General features: G+C 43.7%; 1 protein-coding gene across 1 annotated transcript in view; it reads right to left on the reverse strand.

Moving 5' to 3' along the window:
* LOC133889836 (achilleol B synthase-like) overlaps window positions 1-15,633 on the reverse strand; it is an 82,550-nt gene that overhangs the window by 16,040 nt on the left and 50,877 nt on the right. The window contains exons 9-11 of the mRNA XM_062330314.1: window positions 5,494-5,616; window positions 5,299-5,418; window positions 4,750-4,848 (exon numbers count right to left, since the gene is read on the reverse strand). Of these exons, the coding sequence (XP_062186298.1) occupies window positions 4,750-4,848; window positions 5,299-5,418; window positions 5,494-5,616 (342 nt within the window). The remainder of the gene's footprint in view (window positions 1-4,749; window positions 4,849-5,298; window positions 5,419-5,493; window positions 5,617-15,633) is intronic.

Below are 15,633 nucleotides of genomic sequence, written 5' to 3' on the forward strand. Positions count from 1 at the left end.
ATCATGTGAGCTATATAATTGATAAAATTAGCTTTATTGTGAATTGACAAAAGCACAAAGTATTTAACATTGTAATGATGTCTTCGATATGCATGCTCGGGGGTAGTATAATTATAGATGATGTGCATGAGATGATATGTATGTGATGATGTGCTGGATATGCTCGTGGTAGTATAATTATAGATGATTTACATGTGATGATGTGCTGGATATGCTCATGGTACCATAATTATATTTGAGATTTTGATATGTGCAATACACTCGTGTGAGTGGTGTTGTGCGAATTGACGTGAGCCAAGTTTGTGAGAACATGTGCTCAGAATTGATTGTTGGTTTTGTTCATGTGCAGATGATATCTTGAGGGTGAACGTGGTCAACGACATGACCAGGATTAGGTTCAGGGAGGAACTGTTGTTAAGGCGGTCATGAGGTCATGCGGGAATTTTGGGCTTGGGAAAACATGAATATGATCACAATATAAGACGTACGCAGACGATGTACGGGCTATAATGTAGTGGAGATGAATTGCACTAGAAGTACACGAGAGTTGTATGGTCTGTGATGCGGAGGGTTATGTGGCGTGGAGAATTATTTCAAGCATGCATGGGTGTATGCATTGGAATAAACAAAATGAGAAGAAAGGTGTGATGTGCATATGTCTGCATGGTACTATGCAGTCCACGCATGATGTACTATGTTGAAACTGTTGTTGGTGGAGCTTAGTGATCTGCATAGTAGCTATGTTGGCCTAACGAGGCCCAGGTGTGGCTTGGGCGCACCGCAGCCTAGTGGTGTGCTCGGCCTGCTGCGGTTGGAAGCCACCAGATGGGCTAGGAGAGCCGCTGTGCGGTGCACATTGCCCACGTGGTCTGACAGGAGGCAGTCGGCCCGAGTAGAGGAGCACAGAAGGCCAAAAGGTGCACAATGCGAATGAGCTGGCGGCAGACCCACCTGAGCGCATGGAATTCGTGAGGAGGCTAATCGGTAAAGACTATTGGCAAGGCAGTTATCCTTTCTTGGGATATACCTGACCGCGAGTCTGATGAATTTCTTTTCTAGTTTCCTCACCTCCAGTAGGTAAGCAGCCATGGTCTTATTTGAGGTTTAATACTCATTCTAATTTGATTCACCATCAACTGTGAATCCCTCCCTATTCACGAGGAGGTGGTGGATACTAAGCGCAGAAGCTACTCAAAGATCGGCAAGCAAACCTTCATACTCGGCCAAGTTATTTGTGGCCGGGAAGTCAATCTGTAATTCTTATTGCAGGCATTCTCTAGTTGGAGAGATGAGGATTATCCCAACCCCCGAGCCTTGGAGTATTAGCGACCTATCAAAGTACAGAGTCCATACCTCAGGCGTCTCATCATGGGCATTCTGGGGCTGCTCGAGTTTTGTCTAGTAGCTGTTTGACTGTGTGAGGGTCAATGATGGCGATGTCTTCAGCGCACCTATGGTTCCTGCAATCTCGGCAAATGCCTAGATAACATCAACATCGATTACATTAAGGATGGTATTTCAGGTGTTGCTAAAACACTGGATGAACTCGCACTAGGTCTCTTTCTCCATCTGGAAGAGGAGCCTATGTCCATCATGGACATGTCATCAGAGGATAGATCCGAGAAGTTCTTCAATAACTTGAGTTGTTGGAAGCCGCAAGGAAAGATCCTGATTTATGGCATACATTGCTTGCATGAACGTCTTGGTTCTCGGAAAATTCAAGCATGATACCGTGAGCTTGGGCATACTCATCCATGAAACATCTTACCTCATTACTAGACTTGTCATAAGTGATGGTGTCGCCTAGATCCACATGGTCGATCTTCAGATCTTTGTTGGACGAGATGACAAAGTTGTCATAGAACCCTTCGTCTGAGTAGTCGGATTTCAACATGATCTTCGGTGGAGTCGGCAACAAGGTTTACGCAGGATAGCACCACTACCGACGATTAGTAAACCACTGATCTTATGAATATATGAATAAAGGAGGGGATACTCCCACTTGCCGAATGAAGCACTAGAAGACAAAGATTTACACAAGTTTGGGTCTTCCGAAGGATAATAACCTGTATCATATGTTCTTGTATTGATCATCAAGATAGATTACAAGGGGGTCGTGACAAGCCTAGATGGGATCTAAACCTGTTTGAAGGCTCCTTACGAATCGTCTTGGAGAGTTATCGATGTCCCCTGGCGCTATATATATATATATATATATATATATATATATATATATATATATACTGTGTTGCTATTCTGTACCTATGCGCAGCGTATGTGCAGCATGCGCACAGGCACAGAATAGCAACTCACGAGTTGCAACTCGCCGTATACTGTATTGTAACTGCCCATAGAGTGATTGCAATTACAGATAGAGCGGTTACAACTATTAGTTGCAACCACAAATAGAGCGGTTACAACTATATGGATGTTGTAACTAGATTATATACCATATTGTAAGTGTAGTGTTCATCATATTGTAACTGTTTTTAGTTGTATGATGCAATTAATTTGATTTTATTTTTTCATGTTGCAACTGTACTGCTCGACCATATTGCAACTGTAGTGTTCAGCATGTTGTAACTAAAGAGTTCACCATGTTGTAACTAAAGTGCATACCACCACCAGAGAACACTGCAATTCACCATGTTGTAACTGCAATGTTCATCATGTTGTAACTGCGATATTCACCATGTTGTAACTATATGGACGTAACTCCTTTATGATTCTAAAACTTCATCAAAATACAGTCTTGATGGATCTTATTTTGTTAAGCAAATTTTTTCCAACAATATGCATCAAACGGATCGAGAATCGGATCTGTGGTTCTAGAGATATTGGATTTTAACGATTCAAATCAACAAAAGATTCTCCGCATGTAACGCTTTGGCGGGTGGATGATGGGTGACGTGGCACAAGCTGGTTGGCTGGCTCATGTTGTTTGGTGCATGTTGGAGGCTGAGTTGTAACTGGTCTATGTAACAAGTTGTAACTTATAATTCTTTGGATTGTAACTGGCGGTTGCAGGATGTGCGCAGCGCGAATGGTAGCTGCACATAGGCGCAGAATAGTCTCGCCGTATATATATATATATATATATATATATATATATCATCATAGGCCCACCTAACCGATGAGCAGGAATATATATTGACCATGAAACCCTAGGGAATTTATATACATATATGACTATCGTATACAGTAGATTTATACTACTCATCGTCAATTAGATAGAGAACTAATCTAGGGTTTCTAGTGAAACCTTTAAGGGATGCTTTGATTTGCATCTTGTGAACCTATCCATGCAATGGATATCAAATTTTGTAAGTTTTTCTCCGCATTCTTCGTTTTATCATTTGAGGTTATTTTCGGTGGATCTTTTGATCATCACAATTATTCTTGGTATGATCCATCCAAAATCATCATAGAGCATCAAAGTAACGTTCTAAATAGTTTAGTTGGTTGAATTTTTGGAATTCTTGCATAATTGCCAATTTAGTGTTTAATCTATTATCATCACCATTTGTCATAGTCTAGTTGTGAAAATCATAACTCTAGGTCTAGAGATTTGATTGACTTTATTAATTTTTATTGAAATAGTTTCGCATGGTTGTCTAGTTTCTACTATAAAAATTTGAGGGCAATCAAACGGTCGGATGTTTTTTACATCATTTTTAGTGATATGATAGCAGTCCGTCACGAACTGATTTCGAGATTAAATTGAATATTTGATTGAGGTGATTTAAAATTTGAATTTAACTTCCGCAATCTTTCACCTCCTCTGGTTTGGTATTTTACGCATAATCGATCCACTACACCAAAACATCTCATCAGTGCCGGTTCAAAATCGTCATCAGTGACGGATTTTGAACCGATACTGATTACTCGACACTGATAGTCACTGATACTGATTATCAGTACCGGTTCGTGGCTAGAACCGGCACAGATATAGTCACTATCAGGTTCTAGCCACGAACCAACACTGATAGTGACAATCAGTGCTGGTTCTTATCTCCTCAGCTGTTTTTCGCGTGCGGGAGTTTAAGAACCGGCACTGATACGTCTTCAGTGCCGATTGCTGTCGAACTGGCACTGATTGGGTGCTACATATGTGGTGTTCTGTAGCAGTGATCCTACAATTATGCTAATGATGAATAATTTTCATGTGTTAGCGTGTGCTTGATTACCTTCCAAGTATTATTTTCATGCACTCATATTATGTTCAATGTGTGGGCAAGGGAAAAGAAACGTAAGAAGAAACAAAGAAAAGGCTTTGGCAAGTGTTGCCCGAGCGCCAAACTGTTCGGCGTGATCATCTTGCCTTCTTCCTCTGAAGTGTGAGTGTGTTATGATTGTGTTGTATCGTGTGTATTTCCCCGAGTGGCTATAGATCATTATGAAAACCTGCCTTAAGGTGTACAATCATCCGGTATTAGATATTTAGCGGGTTAAACAGACCGAAAAGTAGTACATGCAGTAAAATAGACAAACATGATACTTCACGGAATAAAATAAACTTTGATGTTATTTATAACTAAGTTCAAGGTTTGTTAAAACAATCAAGCTAATGCACACATTTCTTAAACTAACCTCAATAATATCAATCAAGCTAATGCACACATTTCTTAAACTAACCTCAATGATATCTTTATAATAACTATTTACATTTTCACACGTAGTGTTTGGAAAGATACACTAACTCTAGCTAGAAAATTGCTAAATCATGATAGATAATTTGCTTTGTCATACCACATAAGAAAGGAGGCAGTCAACAGCATCATACAACCGTTCTTCTTTTATTGGATCCCCAACAAGGTCTGAAGGAATCTTTGACAACAGCAGTACTGCCTTCAGAATGAAAACACAAATGAATGATTAGAATTGTACCCTTTTGCAGAAATTTCACAGTGAATTGCAAGTATACCAAGCTGAATGTCCTCAAGCAATAACATGCATCCCTCGTTTAGTATAAAAGAAGGAAATGTTCTTTCTTTGCCACCAGGGTGCAGTCATCTTTATTTGGAACTGAATATCTCTAACATGCTAGGACTGGGTCCGCAAAATACTAAGGGTGTGGCCGGGAGATGTATAGCTCTCATAATTTTTTAAGCTGGAGCTGACGTAGACAACGGGTGTTTGGGTGAACAATCTTGTTCCTGTTTTAGACTAAAAACATATACTTACACAACTTTATTTTGACATATATATATATATACACTCTAAATTCAGCCACAATACATGGCGGTTGAGCTCTTCCTAACAGGCACTAGTTCACTTTGTATTAATGAAAATCATCACCTTAATGGCTTCTGCAGTAGTATCAGCAATAGGCCAACCATTCTCCCCATTTGATAGAGTCCACGAACCTTTTGCTCTTTCACGGTAGTAACTTTTGTAATTAGGCATATTCTGGATAACCTACAAGAAGAATATTAACGCCAACTTTTCCACTGATATAAGAATGTTTAATAAAAAACATCAAACTCAATAAACCTGAGCATTTTTCATGAATTCATGAGCTTTTCGAAGAGTTGCACCAAGCTCTTCGGTAAGGCCTGTTGAGCAAAAGGCCTGAACTATTAACGCAGTCTCCCAGGTCTGGCAACCAACATATACCTAGTTTAACAGAAAAACAGAAAAAAAAAATTGTGAAGAACCTAGAATGTTGTATTGGAAAACAGCTAACATATCCCTTAAGAACCTCAACAGCTCCATAGAGCTCCAGGAATTAATATTTTTTATAGAAATTTAAAAATGCCCACCTAAGTGAAGGCACAACAGATACACAATTGCTTGGAAATATGCCTCAATTTGGTAGTATTCGACTCTCTAGTCCAATTTCATGGCCCTTACAGCCCTTTCTCAACCTCCATATGATTCGGAAGGAGCATATAGAAAACAAATGCCAGTCTTGTACTTGGATACTACTGTAAAGTAAAATCTGTAAAGCCTACAGTTTTGCCAAGAGAGGCTGGACCAATGACTTATAGTTTACAATTACAAACACGATTAAGGCTATGTTTGGATAGGTTGTGGTTTTAGAGCTTTTATCTAGCTGAAGAAGCGATGGTGACGGTTGAATTTTAGTCGTTAGTTTTTATAATAAATTTTTAGCTTCTCAGCACACTAAAACTTAAAAAAACTTCTCTCAGTCTGTTTCTCAGCTTCTAATTCATTTTAGCCGCAACTGCTTCCTCATCCGCCAAAAGTCACAGAAACCGATGCCAAAAGCTAGCTCTCGGATAGTTTCTGCCTTTTTAATAAAAACCCAAAAAAGGCCTATTAAAAGAGGGCCTAATAAGAACGTGAAGCACATTTCTCCCTATTGCACCGAAGGAGGTGTGGACGAGTCGGGTTGTGCTAATTAGCGTGCGTGCGCGCACAACGGCCCGTGCGCATGACTTTCGACAACAAAACGACAACGCTTGCTTGCTGCTCGCGGTTGCCCTTCCCACTGATGTCTGATGGGGACAGACACATGCATCACCTTCATTTTATTCAGAAAACATAGAAAGACTCATAAAAATATTTTCAAAAAAATAATTCGTGAAAACTTTTCACAAAAGGATTTTGTGAAAACATCAAACAAAAAATGTTGGAATATGTGTCGAATATGTGTACATGGTATGTTACAGATAGACTTAAGTTGTAATTGGGTGGGACTAGGATTAGAGTTATAGTCGAACTCCTAATTCCAGGTCTTTAAATATAAGGCATCACCGTTGTAACAAAAAAAAAGAGACTGAAATAGTTGGGGAGGAGCGCCTGTAGTCATGCCCCGAGGATGTAGGCAACTTGACCGAATCTTGTTAAAAAATATCATGTCTTGTGTGTTTATCTTGTGCTTGGCTTGATAATCTTGGTGATACTTTCGCTAAAATCCTAACAAGCGGTACCAGAGCCATATTGAAAGATCAAGGGAAGGCACGAGAATATGTTCCACACCGCGCAAGGCTTGCACGGGTCCGGGGAAGAATGGTGCAAGGTGGAGCATAGCGGCGATCGACGACTCGATCGGTGGATTCGGACACTTCGAGCGTGGCGGCTTGAACCGTCCGATGGGCTGCATCAATGGGGATTCGTCCAGACGTGGAGATCGGGTTGATGGCGGCTGGGGTTGCTGTTCGATAGGGTCGGTCAGACGTGACGGCCAGTTTCGACGGTGCGGACAAGCGACGGCGGCTTCGACTCACGGTCTGATTGACGGGCGGTCAATCTAGATCGGAGCGGCTGTTGTTTGCTCAAGGTGGAGCAGCGACAGCGGTGGTGAAAGTCATGGTGGGCTTCGGAGGTTGTAAGGGCGTTCGGGATTGTGAAACGGCACGGGTGCGTGTGGACAGGTTGCGCAGCAGTAGGCAGGCAGTTTAGCGCGGCCCAGGCGCGTGGCGAGTTCGGTGCCATGACGGATCAGGCAGTCGTGTTTCTCTTGGGCAGCTGTGGGCAATACGTGACGCGACGGGACTGAGTCCGGGTCGGAGACGGCACCACACAGGAAGGCAGAATTGGGCGCAAATCGTGAAACACGCAGGAGACAGGAGTTAATGCAAAATGCAGCGACAGTCCGCAGGCACGCAGGAGACAGGTGGAAGTTCACGTGCTGCATGTGGACAGGTGGGTCCCATGTTTTGCATGCAAGAGGCTGGCATAGCACGGTAGTATTCAAGTGCTGGTGGTGGGGCTGGAATCTTGCATGTTGTGATTATGGAATAAAAAAAATCAACTGCATGTTTTAGTGGGGACTTGGCTGGAGACGTGCGCGTTTTGTAAGAAGACTCAGCTGGTGCCGTGAACAACTACGTGTTTGGTACGTGTTCACGTGGAGCACGTGGCTGAGACGGACTGGAGCAGCGGGGCGCATCACGACAGGGTCAGGCGGCAGTGGCACACGTCGCGCAAGGCGAGATGGCAGAGCTGGCGTGTGGCTGGTTCGGACTCAGAGGTAGGCTCGGGATGGCGCTTTGGACCCACAGAAACAGAATCGAGTCAGACATGAAGTCTGTACCGACTTGGAGTTGTCAAGGGCCGACCGGGCTGGGTAATAAATACAAGGCGTGCGAGTGCAGCAACAGAACAGAGCAGAGAACAAAGGCAACCGAAGAGAAGTTTATGGAGGGATTGCAAAAAATTACAATCAGGTTGTTCGTGGATCGTTAATTGTGGCGGTTGATGGTGAACGGAGGATTGTGCACGGGCGGTGTACGAGGCGGTGTACGCGCGGTTCGGTGTGTGCGTGGCGGTGCGTCCACGCGGGGCGCAGGTACGAGCGTGCAGAGGCGCGTTCAGCACACGTGAGGTACACGTGAGCGGGATTCAGTGGTCTGCGGCAACAGGCAGATGGCGTCGATGGCGTCCAAATTCGAGGTGATGAGATTTGATGGGACTGGCAACTTCAGGCTTTGGCAGACAAGAGTGAAGGACTTGCTAGCGCAGCAGGGGATCCTGAAGGCTCTTAGCGACAAGAAGCCAGTCACGGTAGATGATGACAAGTGGGAAGTGATGCAAGCACAAGCGGCGGTGACAATAAGGTTGTGTCTCTCCGATCAGATCATGTACCATGTCCTGGATGAAACATCACCTAAGAAGATTTGGGATAAATTAGATGATCAATTCATGTCCAAGACATTGACTCGGAAGCTGTATCTGAAGAAAAAACTGTATGGGCTGAAGATGCAGGAGGGGTCGGATCTTGCTGAGCACGTAAACGTCTTTAATCAAGTTGTCGTTGATCTTGTGAAGGTGGAGGTGACAATTGATGATGAAGACAAGGCAATTATTCTTCTGTGTTCCTTGCCAAGGTCTTATGAGCACTTAGTCACAACACTGACGTATGGTAAAGAGGCAGTCAAAGTGGATGATATTCTTGCGGCGTTGTTTGCTCATGAACAAAGGAGGAAGAACAATGCTGGTGAGAGTTCATCTGGAGATGCTTTTTTCGTCAAGGGTGATCAAGGCAGGGAGACTAACAAGAAAAAGAAGAAGAAGGGGCCACAGTGCTATAAATGCAAGGATTGAGGACATGTAAGGAAAGATTGTCCAGAACTGAAGAAGGGCGTGGCAAATATTGTGGTTTCCAAGAAAGATGACTCGGATAGCGATGGTGATTTTCTCGTGCTATCAAGTGAAAGGTCTTGTGGTGAATCATGGCTGTTAGATTCAACAAGTTTATATCATGCAACATCAAACAAGGAGTGGTTATCTTCATACTTTGAAGGTGATTTTGGTCTTGCTCACTTGGGAGATGACACGGGTTACCGTGTTATGGGAGTCGACAATATCAAACTGAAGATGTATGATGGACAAGAAGTGCTACTCGAGGGTGTGCGGCATGTGCCGGGACTTAGGAAGAATCTAATATCGCTTGGATTTCTGCATGGAGAAGGTTGGTTGTATCAGGCAATGTCAGATAAGAAGACCTTGAATGTGATGTAGGATGGCAAGACTGTAATGATAGGTGAGAAGACGGGAGGTCATCAGTACAAGCTGAAAGGTGAAGTCATGGAGGTGAGAGCTGCAAATTTGGTGGAATACTTTCCTGGTGGCGAGGCATCCTCATCAGGCTGTTCAGGATGAGCAGCGGAGATAGACGGCTCAAGTCTAGGTACACGGAGGTTCACACATGGCGGACTCAAGTTGACGTGCATATTCGTCAAGGTGGAGTTTGTTGGAATATGTGTCGAATATGTATACATGGTATGTTACAGATAGACTTGAGTTGTAATTAGGTGGGACTAGGATTAGAGTTGTAGTCGAACTCCTAATTCCAGGCCTTTAAATAGAAAGCACCACCGTTGTAACAAAAAAAAAAGAGACTGAAATAGTTGGGGAGGAGTGCCCGTAGTCATGCCTCGAGGATGTAGGCAACTTGGTCGAACCTCGTTAAAAAATACAGTGTCTTGTGTGTTGATCTTGTGCCTGGCTTGATGATCCTGGTGATACTTCCGCTAAAATCCTAACAAAAAATCACACCAAACTTTCTTGAAAAATAAAGAGAAATAGAGATAGAAGAAGAGAGAGAAAGTTATAGAGAGGATGTCAGGCAATGCCACCCTCTCCGGTGGCTACCGTCGGCCGCCGGGGCTGCTCTCGCTTTGTCACTCCAATGACTTAGTTTCCAACAGAGAGCTCTATGCATTCCTACACATTGACCTTACACATAGTCGGATCAAACCACAAAGAAATCGGAGTCCTGGAGGTCATGTATTTGAGAGGGACACTACGTGAAAAATGGACAAGGGTGACGGGTCATAACCGTCATGAGTGATGGGTCCCGCATCTGTCATCCCAAACGCGTTACTGATGATATGTAATAAGTGACGGGTAATGACCCGTCACCAATAAGGTCATTGGTGAGGGGTCAAAACTTGACCTGTCACTTATTAAGATTATTGGTGACGTGTCACAACTGTGACCCGTCACTTATGACTTATTTGTGACCCGTCACTTAGAACTGATATACTGTTTTCGCGGTTTTTGGATGCGATAAAAAGTCAAAAAAAATATTTTTCACCCTAGCCAATCCAACTCAGGCCTATCACCACTCGCCACGTGTCTCTACCTATTTTTTAGTCTGTTTTTAGAATGTGCGTTCCGTGGGAATCGAACTCGTGACGGCCCCTCGCGCGCGTAGCTGCCTAACCACCTCAACCTCGCGTGCGTCCTGAAGGGACTCGGATAAAAGATCCTTTTAGCTATTTTGCTGAGGGTCATAAGTGACGGGTCACAGCTGTGACCCGTCACTTATTACAAGTCATAAGTGACGGGTCACAGTTATGACCCGTCACAGTTATGACCCGTCACCAATGTTAATTTTACAATAGACATAAAAACCAGTTGACTCGGAGTGCCTTCGGTTAAATGGCCATAACTTTTGCATACGGACTCCGATTTCAATATTTTTTGACTCTACGGATATCAATAGAAAAAGTTACATCTGTTTCTCCCTGATATTATCAGGTTTGGCGAATTTTTCAAGGCCTAAAATAGCTTGGAAGATTGAGTTCTCTCCTCCGGAAGCTTCTGTACCGTTTTCGGAACGAGCGTTTGTGTCCAGAGCCATTACCCCTTATATCAAACTTGAGTAGAAATGTACAATGGTTCATATTCTAGTGCTTCTGAAGTGAGAAAAAATAAGAGAAAAATAAAATAAAAATAAATTTTTTTAATGTTTGGATCATTTTTTGTATTTCTGAATAACGTCATTAGTGACGGGTCATAACTTGGCCCGTCACTTATGACAGGCCTATGAGACCCGTCACCGATGAGTTAGTCATTGGTGACGGGTCAAAACTTGACCCGTCACCAATGACTGGCTTACGATGACCTGTGAGTGATGAGTTGTCATTGGTGACGGGTTAAGTTTTCACCCGTCACCAATGACTGGCATTAGTGACGGGTCACAACTACGACCTGTCACTTTTATCATAAGTGACGGGTCATATTGTAGTGTCTCCTTTGTTTGTTTTTCACATAGTGGGAGAAAGAAAAAAGCAGCAAACAAATCCCCAATCCATTAAACCCTAGCCACAACAGCATCTGAACCTGGAGCTTGGAATTTCTTTATTTCTTCCCCTTCCTTTTTCTCCCCCTTCTCTCCCTGCTCCGAACATCAGTGAGGCCAGGCTATACTCTCCAGCGTGCCACCTCCACCCCCAGCCATTCCTCTTTACCACCAGATCCACTTTAGGATCTCTTCGGAACATAGTATCCTCAAAACGGAATGGGAAAACACAAAATTAGAGTTCCCTAGCAATTGCAATCCTACATGGCCTCAGAACGCAGGAAACTTCCCAGTAGAGCATTTGGATGCAACACAGTAACAACATAGGGATTGGGAGAGAGATAGACACAAAAGAAAGTTCCAATGAGTTTGGACCTTATGTTAGATTTCCCCTACAATTCCTATGAGTTGAGGTATTCTGTAGGAATTTCATAGGATTTCATAGTATGCATTCTCTTATTCTAGACAGTCACATAAGAAATTTTACTATTGGACTGGAAAATACTCTTTCTTCCAGTCCCTCCCTCTATTAACCTCTCCCAGTGCTTTGCCTCTTCCTTCCCCCAATCCAAGAACCCAATCCCCCTTCTCCTTTCCCAGTCTTTGCTCCCGTAGATCCCCAAACTTCCACGGCTGCTGCTGCCGACCTATTTTGCGCCAAGGAGGACGACCACCTCACTACTACAGAATATACCATAAGTAGTGCCCCATCAGTACCGGTTGAATAAAAACCGCGACTGAAGAGGTATCAGTGCCGGTTCTTAACCTCCCGCGTGTGAACAATGATTGAGCTATAAAGAACCAGCACTGATATTGACTATCAGTGTCGGTTCGTGTTACAAACCGGCACTGATGTACCGACACATCAGTGCTGGTTTGTAACATGAACCAGCACTGATAGTCGGTATCAGTGCTGGTTCTAGCTACGAACCGGCACTGAAACTAAGTTCGGACCCAAAATTTGGGTTGAATCCAGTTTTGGCTCACCAGACGGACTATCAGTGCCGGTTCTGATCACAACCAGCACTAATAGATCATTTGTACCCGAAATTTTGATGCAATCTAACTTTGGCTTGAACACATGTTCGGCTCTCTGGATATTTTTTTCTCGATCGGCTCTTATCCACACGGTGCTGGAGTCTCGATCTCTCCTCTCTCTCTCTCGTCCCCACCGCCTCCTCTCTCCGTTGTCCTCCTCCTCACTCTCAGCCATTCGAGGAGGTAGTAGGGCGGCGAAGCTCGGGGACGCAACCTCCTTCGGTGAGGCGCATGCGCGGTGATGGGCTCCCACGATCGATTCAATGGCCAGGGACGAGGAAGGAGGGCCACGACCTCACCGTGCAGTGGCGGGGCTAGCAGATTAGGGCGGAGCGCGGCCAGATCTGGTTCGGTGCAAGCGAAGGGAAGGGCCCTTGTGCCCTTTGGTGGCTGGAAGCGAAGAAAGAGGTGGCGGCCCGTCATGTGGTGGCGGGTTGCCCTGGTGCAGATGGTGGTCGACGGCGACTTCAGGACGACAACCTTGACGGCAGCGTCTGCGGTGACAACGACGGCGATCTCAGGATGGTCGTCGACTTCTATGCTGATGGTTTTCTATTCTGTGGTGTCGGCCTTCATGCCACGCGCATGTATGTGTGTGTGTGTTCGCGGCCTGCGTGCTGCGTTTGTCTACAGGAGGGTGGCCTGCGAACCGTCGGATTCAGGAGTGACGAGCGGTGGCAGCGGCAGGAGCGGCAGTTGAGCTGGCTCGAAAGAACCGGCTCATTTATTTTTGTTTGGCTCGGGAACCCTTTTTTAGTGCCGTTTAGAGGCATGAACCAGCACTGAAAAGAACTTTTAGTGTCGGTTCCAGACTCGCCACTTATAGTCACTGACTATCAGTACCGAGTAAAGAGTGTCGGTTGAAAAACCGGCACTAAAGCCATTTTTCAACCGGCACTCTTATTCCTTTTTGCAATAGTGTCTGCTGTTGTTCTACTTCTTCTATGAGCAAGACTGTCATATATGTGTTGAATAATTATACAGAGTTGGTTATGTATAGAACTTAAAGTTATATTAGCGGTATATGGCGAAATCCTAGCAGGACTCTAGGTGGAATCCTAATAGGATTGATGTAATTAGGCCTCCTCGTAAATATGAGAGAAAGACAGCTATTTGTAACGATGATGGTATAACGAAAGGTTCGAAGGGAGCAGCGAGTCTGCCAAGAACCCCTTGAAGCAGTTGGTGTTGCTAGTTGGGGAGGAGCACCCGTAGTCATGCCCTGAGGATGTAGGCTTTAGCTGAATATCATTAACAAACATCGTGCCTTTGGTGTTGTCTGTGATCGTGTGCATCATCTTAGTAGATCCATCTGTTGCTTCCGCTGATGGCTAATTTCGTAACAAATTAGAGTCATGGTTGGATTGAATCCAGAGGTGTTGTGTGGAAGATCACACTAAGGCGTGACAGATTATGCTTCTATAGTGTGTCGTGCAATACACAGACAGTGTAGACAGACACGGCGCATGGTGGAGCATGACAGCGGCCGATGTTGCTAGTTGGGAAGGAGCATCTATAGTCATGTCATGGGGATGTAGGTTTCGGTTGAACCTTGTTAACAAACATCGTGCATGTGGTGTCATCTGTAATCATATGCATCATTTTGGTAGATCCATCCGTTGCTTTTGCTAATAGTTAATTTCCTAACAAAGACGACCAAGCTGCATGGCAACTCCAATAATGGTGGCTGCTTGGTTCAATCTGTTACTATCCTCTCCTTTCCAGTGATTTCTATTAGAGATGTTTTATGTTGCATTATCTTAGATGTATGCATTGATATGGATGAGTTTGTGATTGGTGCTATGCAACCACCGTGAGTACTTGGTATTTGCAGTCAGTGAGTTTTTGTTGCACAAAATTAATTTTTGTTAATTCAATTAGCTGCTCTAATTTGCAATAGTTTGTGATAATCGTGAGGCCTATTGCACCTGTTTATTTCTGATGTTAATAGTATTTGTTTCAGTTGATTAGGTAGCAGTATTTGTAGAACTATTTCAGTGGTTGTATAAATTTGACCTTTCTTTTCTTTTCTTTATATATTATCTCTATAACTAAAATATCTGTAGTAGTTGTCTCCTTTGACTCGTATTTAATTATGCAGTTTTAGACTAATAGCCTTTAATAGAATTGAAAAGACAAAAAAGATTAGGAGTAGAATTAATATGGCTGTCAGTCTACTTGTTTATTCCTTCATTATTCCTAGTAGTGATGTTCGACTTAGAATCAGTTCATGCCGTCACCACCTAGTGGCCAACCGTTTCCTGTATCACTGCTTGTTGACCCTCGTGCTTCTAAACACGCTAATGCTTCTCGCCTTCCCTATGCTTATAACGGTTTGTAGATAGATAGTTGTCGAGCACAATAGGTCAGCCTCCTCCTCTATTTCCCTTGCTTCTTTTCTTTCCCGCCTCCTGAATCTTGATTATTCTCTCTCTCTTTCAATCTCTCTCTCTCTCTCCTTTGCTGTCTACCTTTCTTCCTTTTCTCGTGTCCCTTTTATAGTTCTGACTTGCTTTTATGTTTAGGGAAATTTTGCTCCTGGATATTAGCTCGATGACAGAGAAAGAGTCGAGTTTTGGGAGAAAACACTGCCAAAATGTGGCTATTTGCTGGTGGACACCGCGTCGATTAAAATATCATTTTTGGCTGAATATGAGAGAGAAATAGCTCAGAATGCCTAAATACCCTTATCAGCTTATGGGCCCCACACGTCAGCATCTCTTTTCTTTGTTTGCCGCTGGTTGATTGTCTGCTAACACGTGGTCCCATAAATGCCTCCGGTTAACAGAGCAAGAGAAGGGAAGGAGATAGAAAGAAGCTGAGGGCGTTTTTGACCTTTCACTCTGTTTCTCTCTCCTATTCAATCAGAAATGATTATTTTAATACACGTGATGTCCTCTAGCAAAGAGCCATGTTTTGGCAATGTTTTCCCTAAAACTCAACTTTTTCGATGGCCTCCAGCTAATGCTGCGAAGTCAGAGCGTGCAGGAGCAAAATTTCCCTTCTGTTTACCCTTTTCCAGCCGTTTCGATTGACATAGCTTTATTCAGTCGCGTTTCGCCCGTACTCTAGCCTCTATGGACAATAGGACATTTGCC

The sequence above is a fragment of the Phragmites australis genome, chromosome 13 (genome assembly GCF_958298935.1).
Source record: "Phragmites australis chromosome 13, lpPhrAust1.1, whole genome shotgun sequence".
NCBI classification, from domain to species: domain Eukaryota; kingdom Viridiplantae; phylum Streptophyta; class Magnoliopsida; order Poales; family Poaceae; genus Phragmites; species Phragmites australis.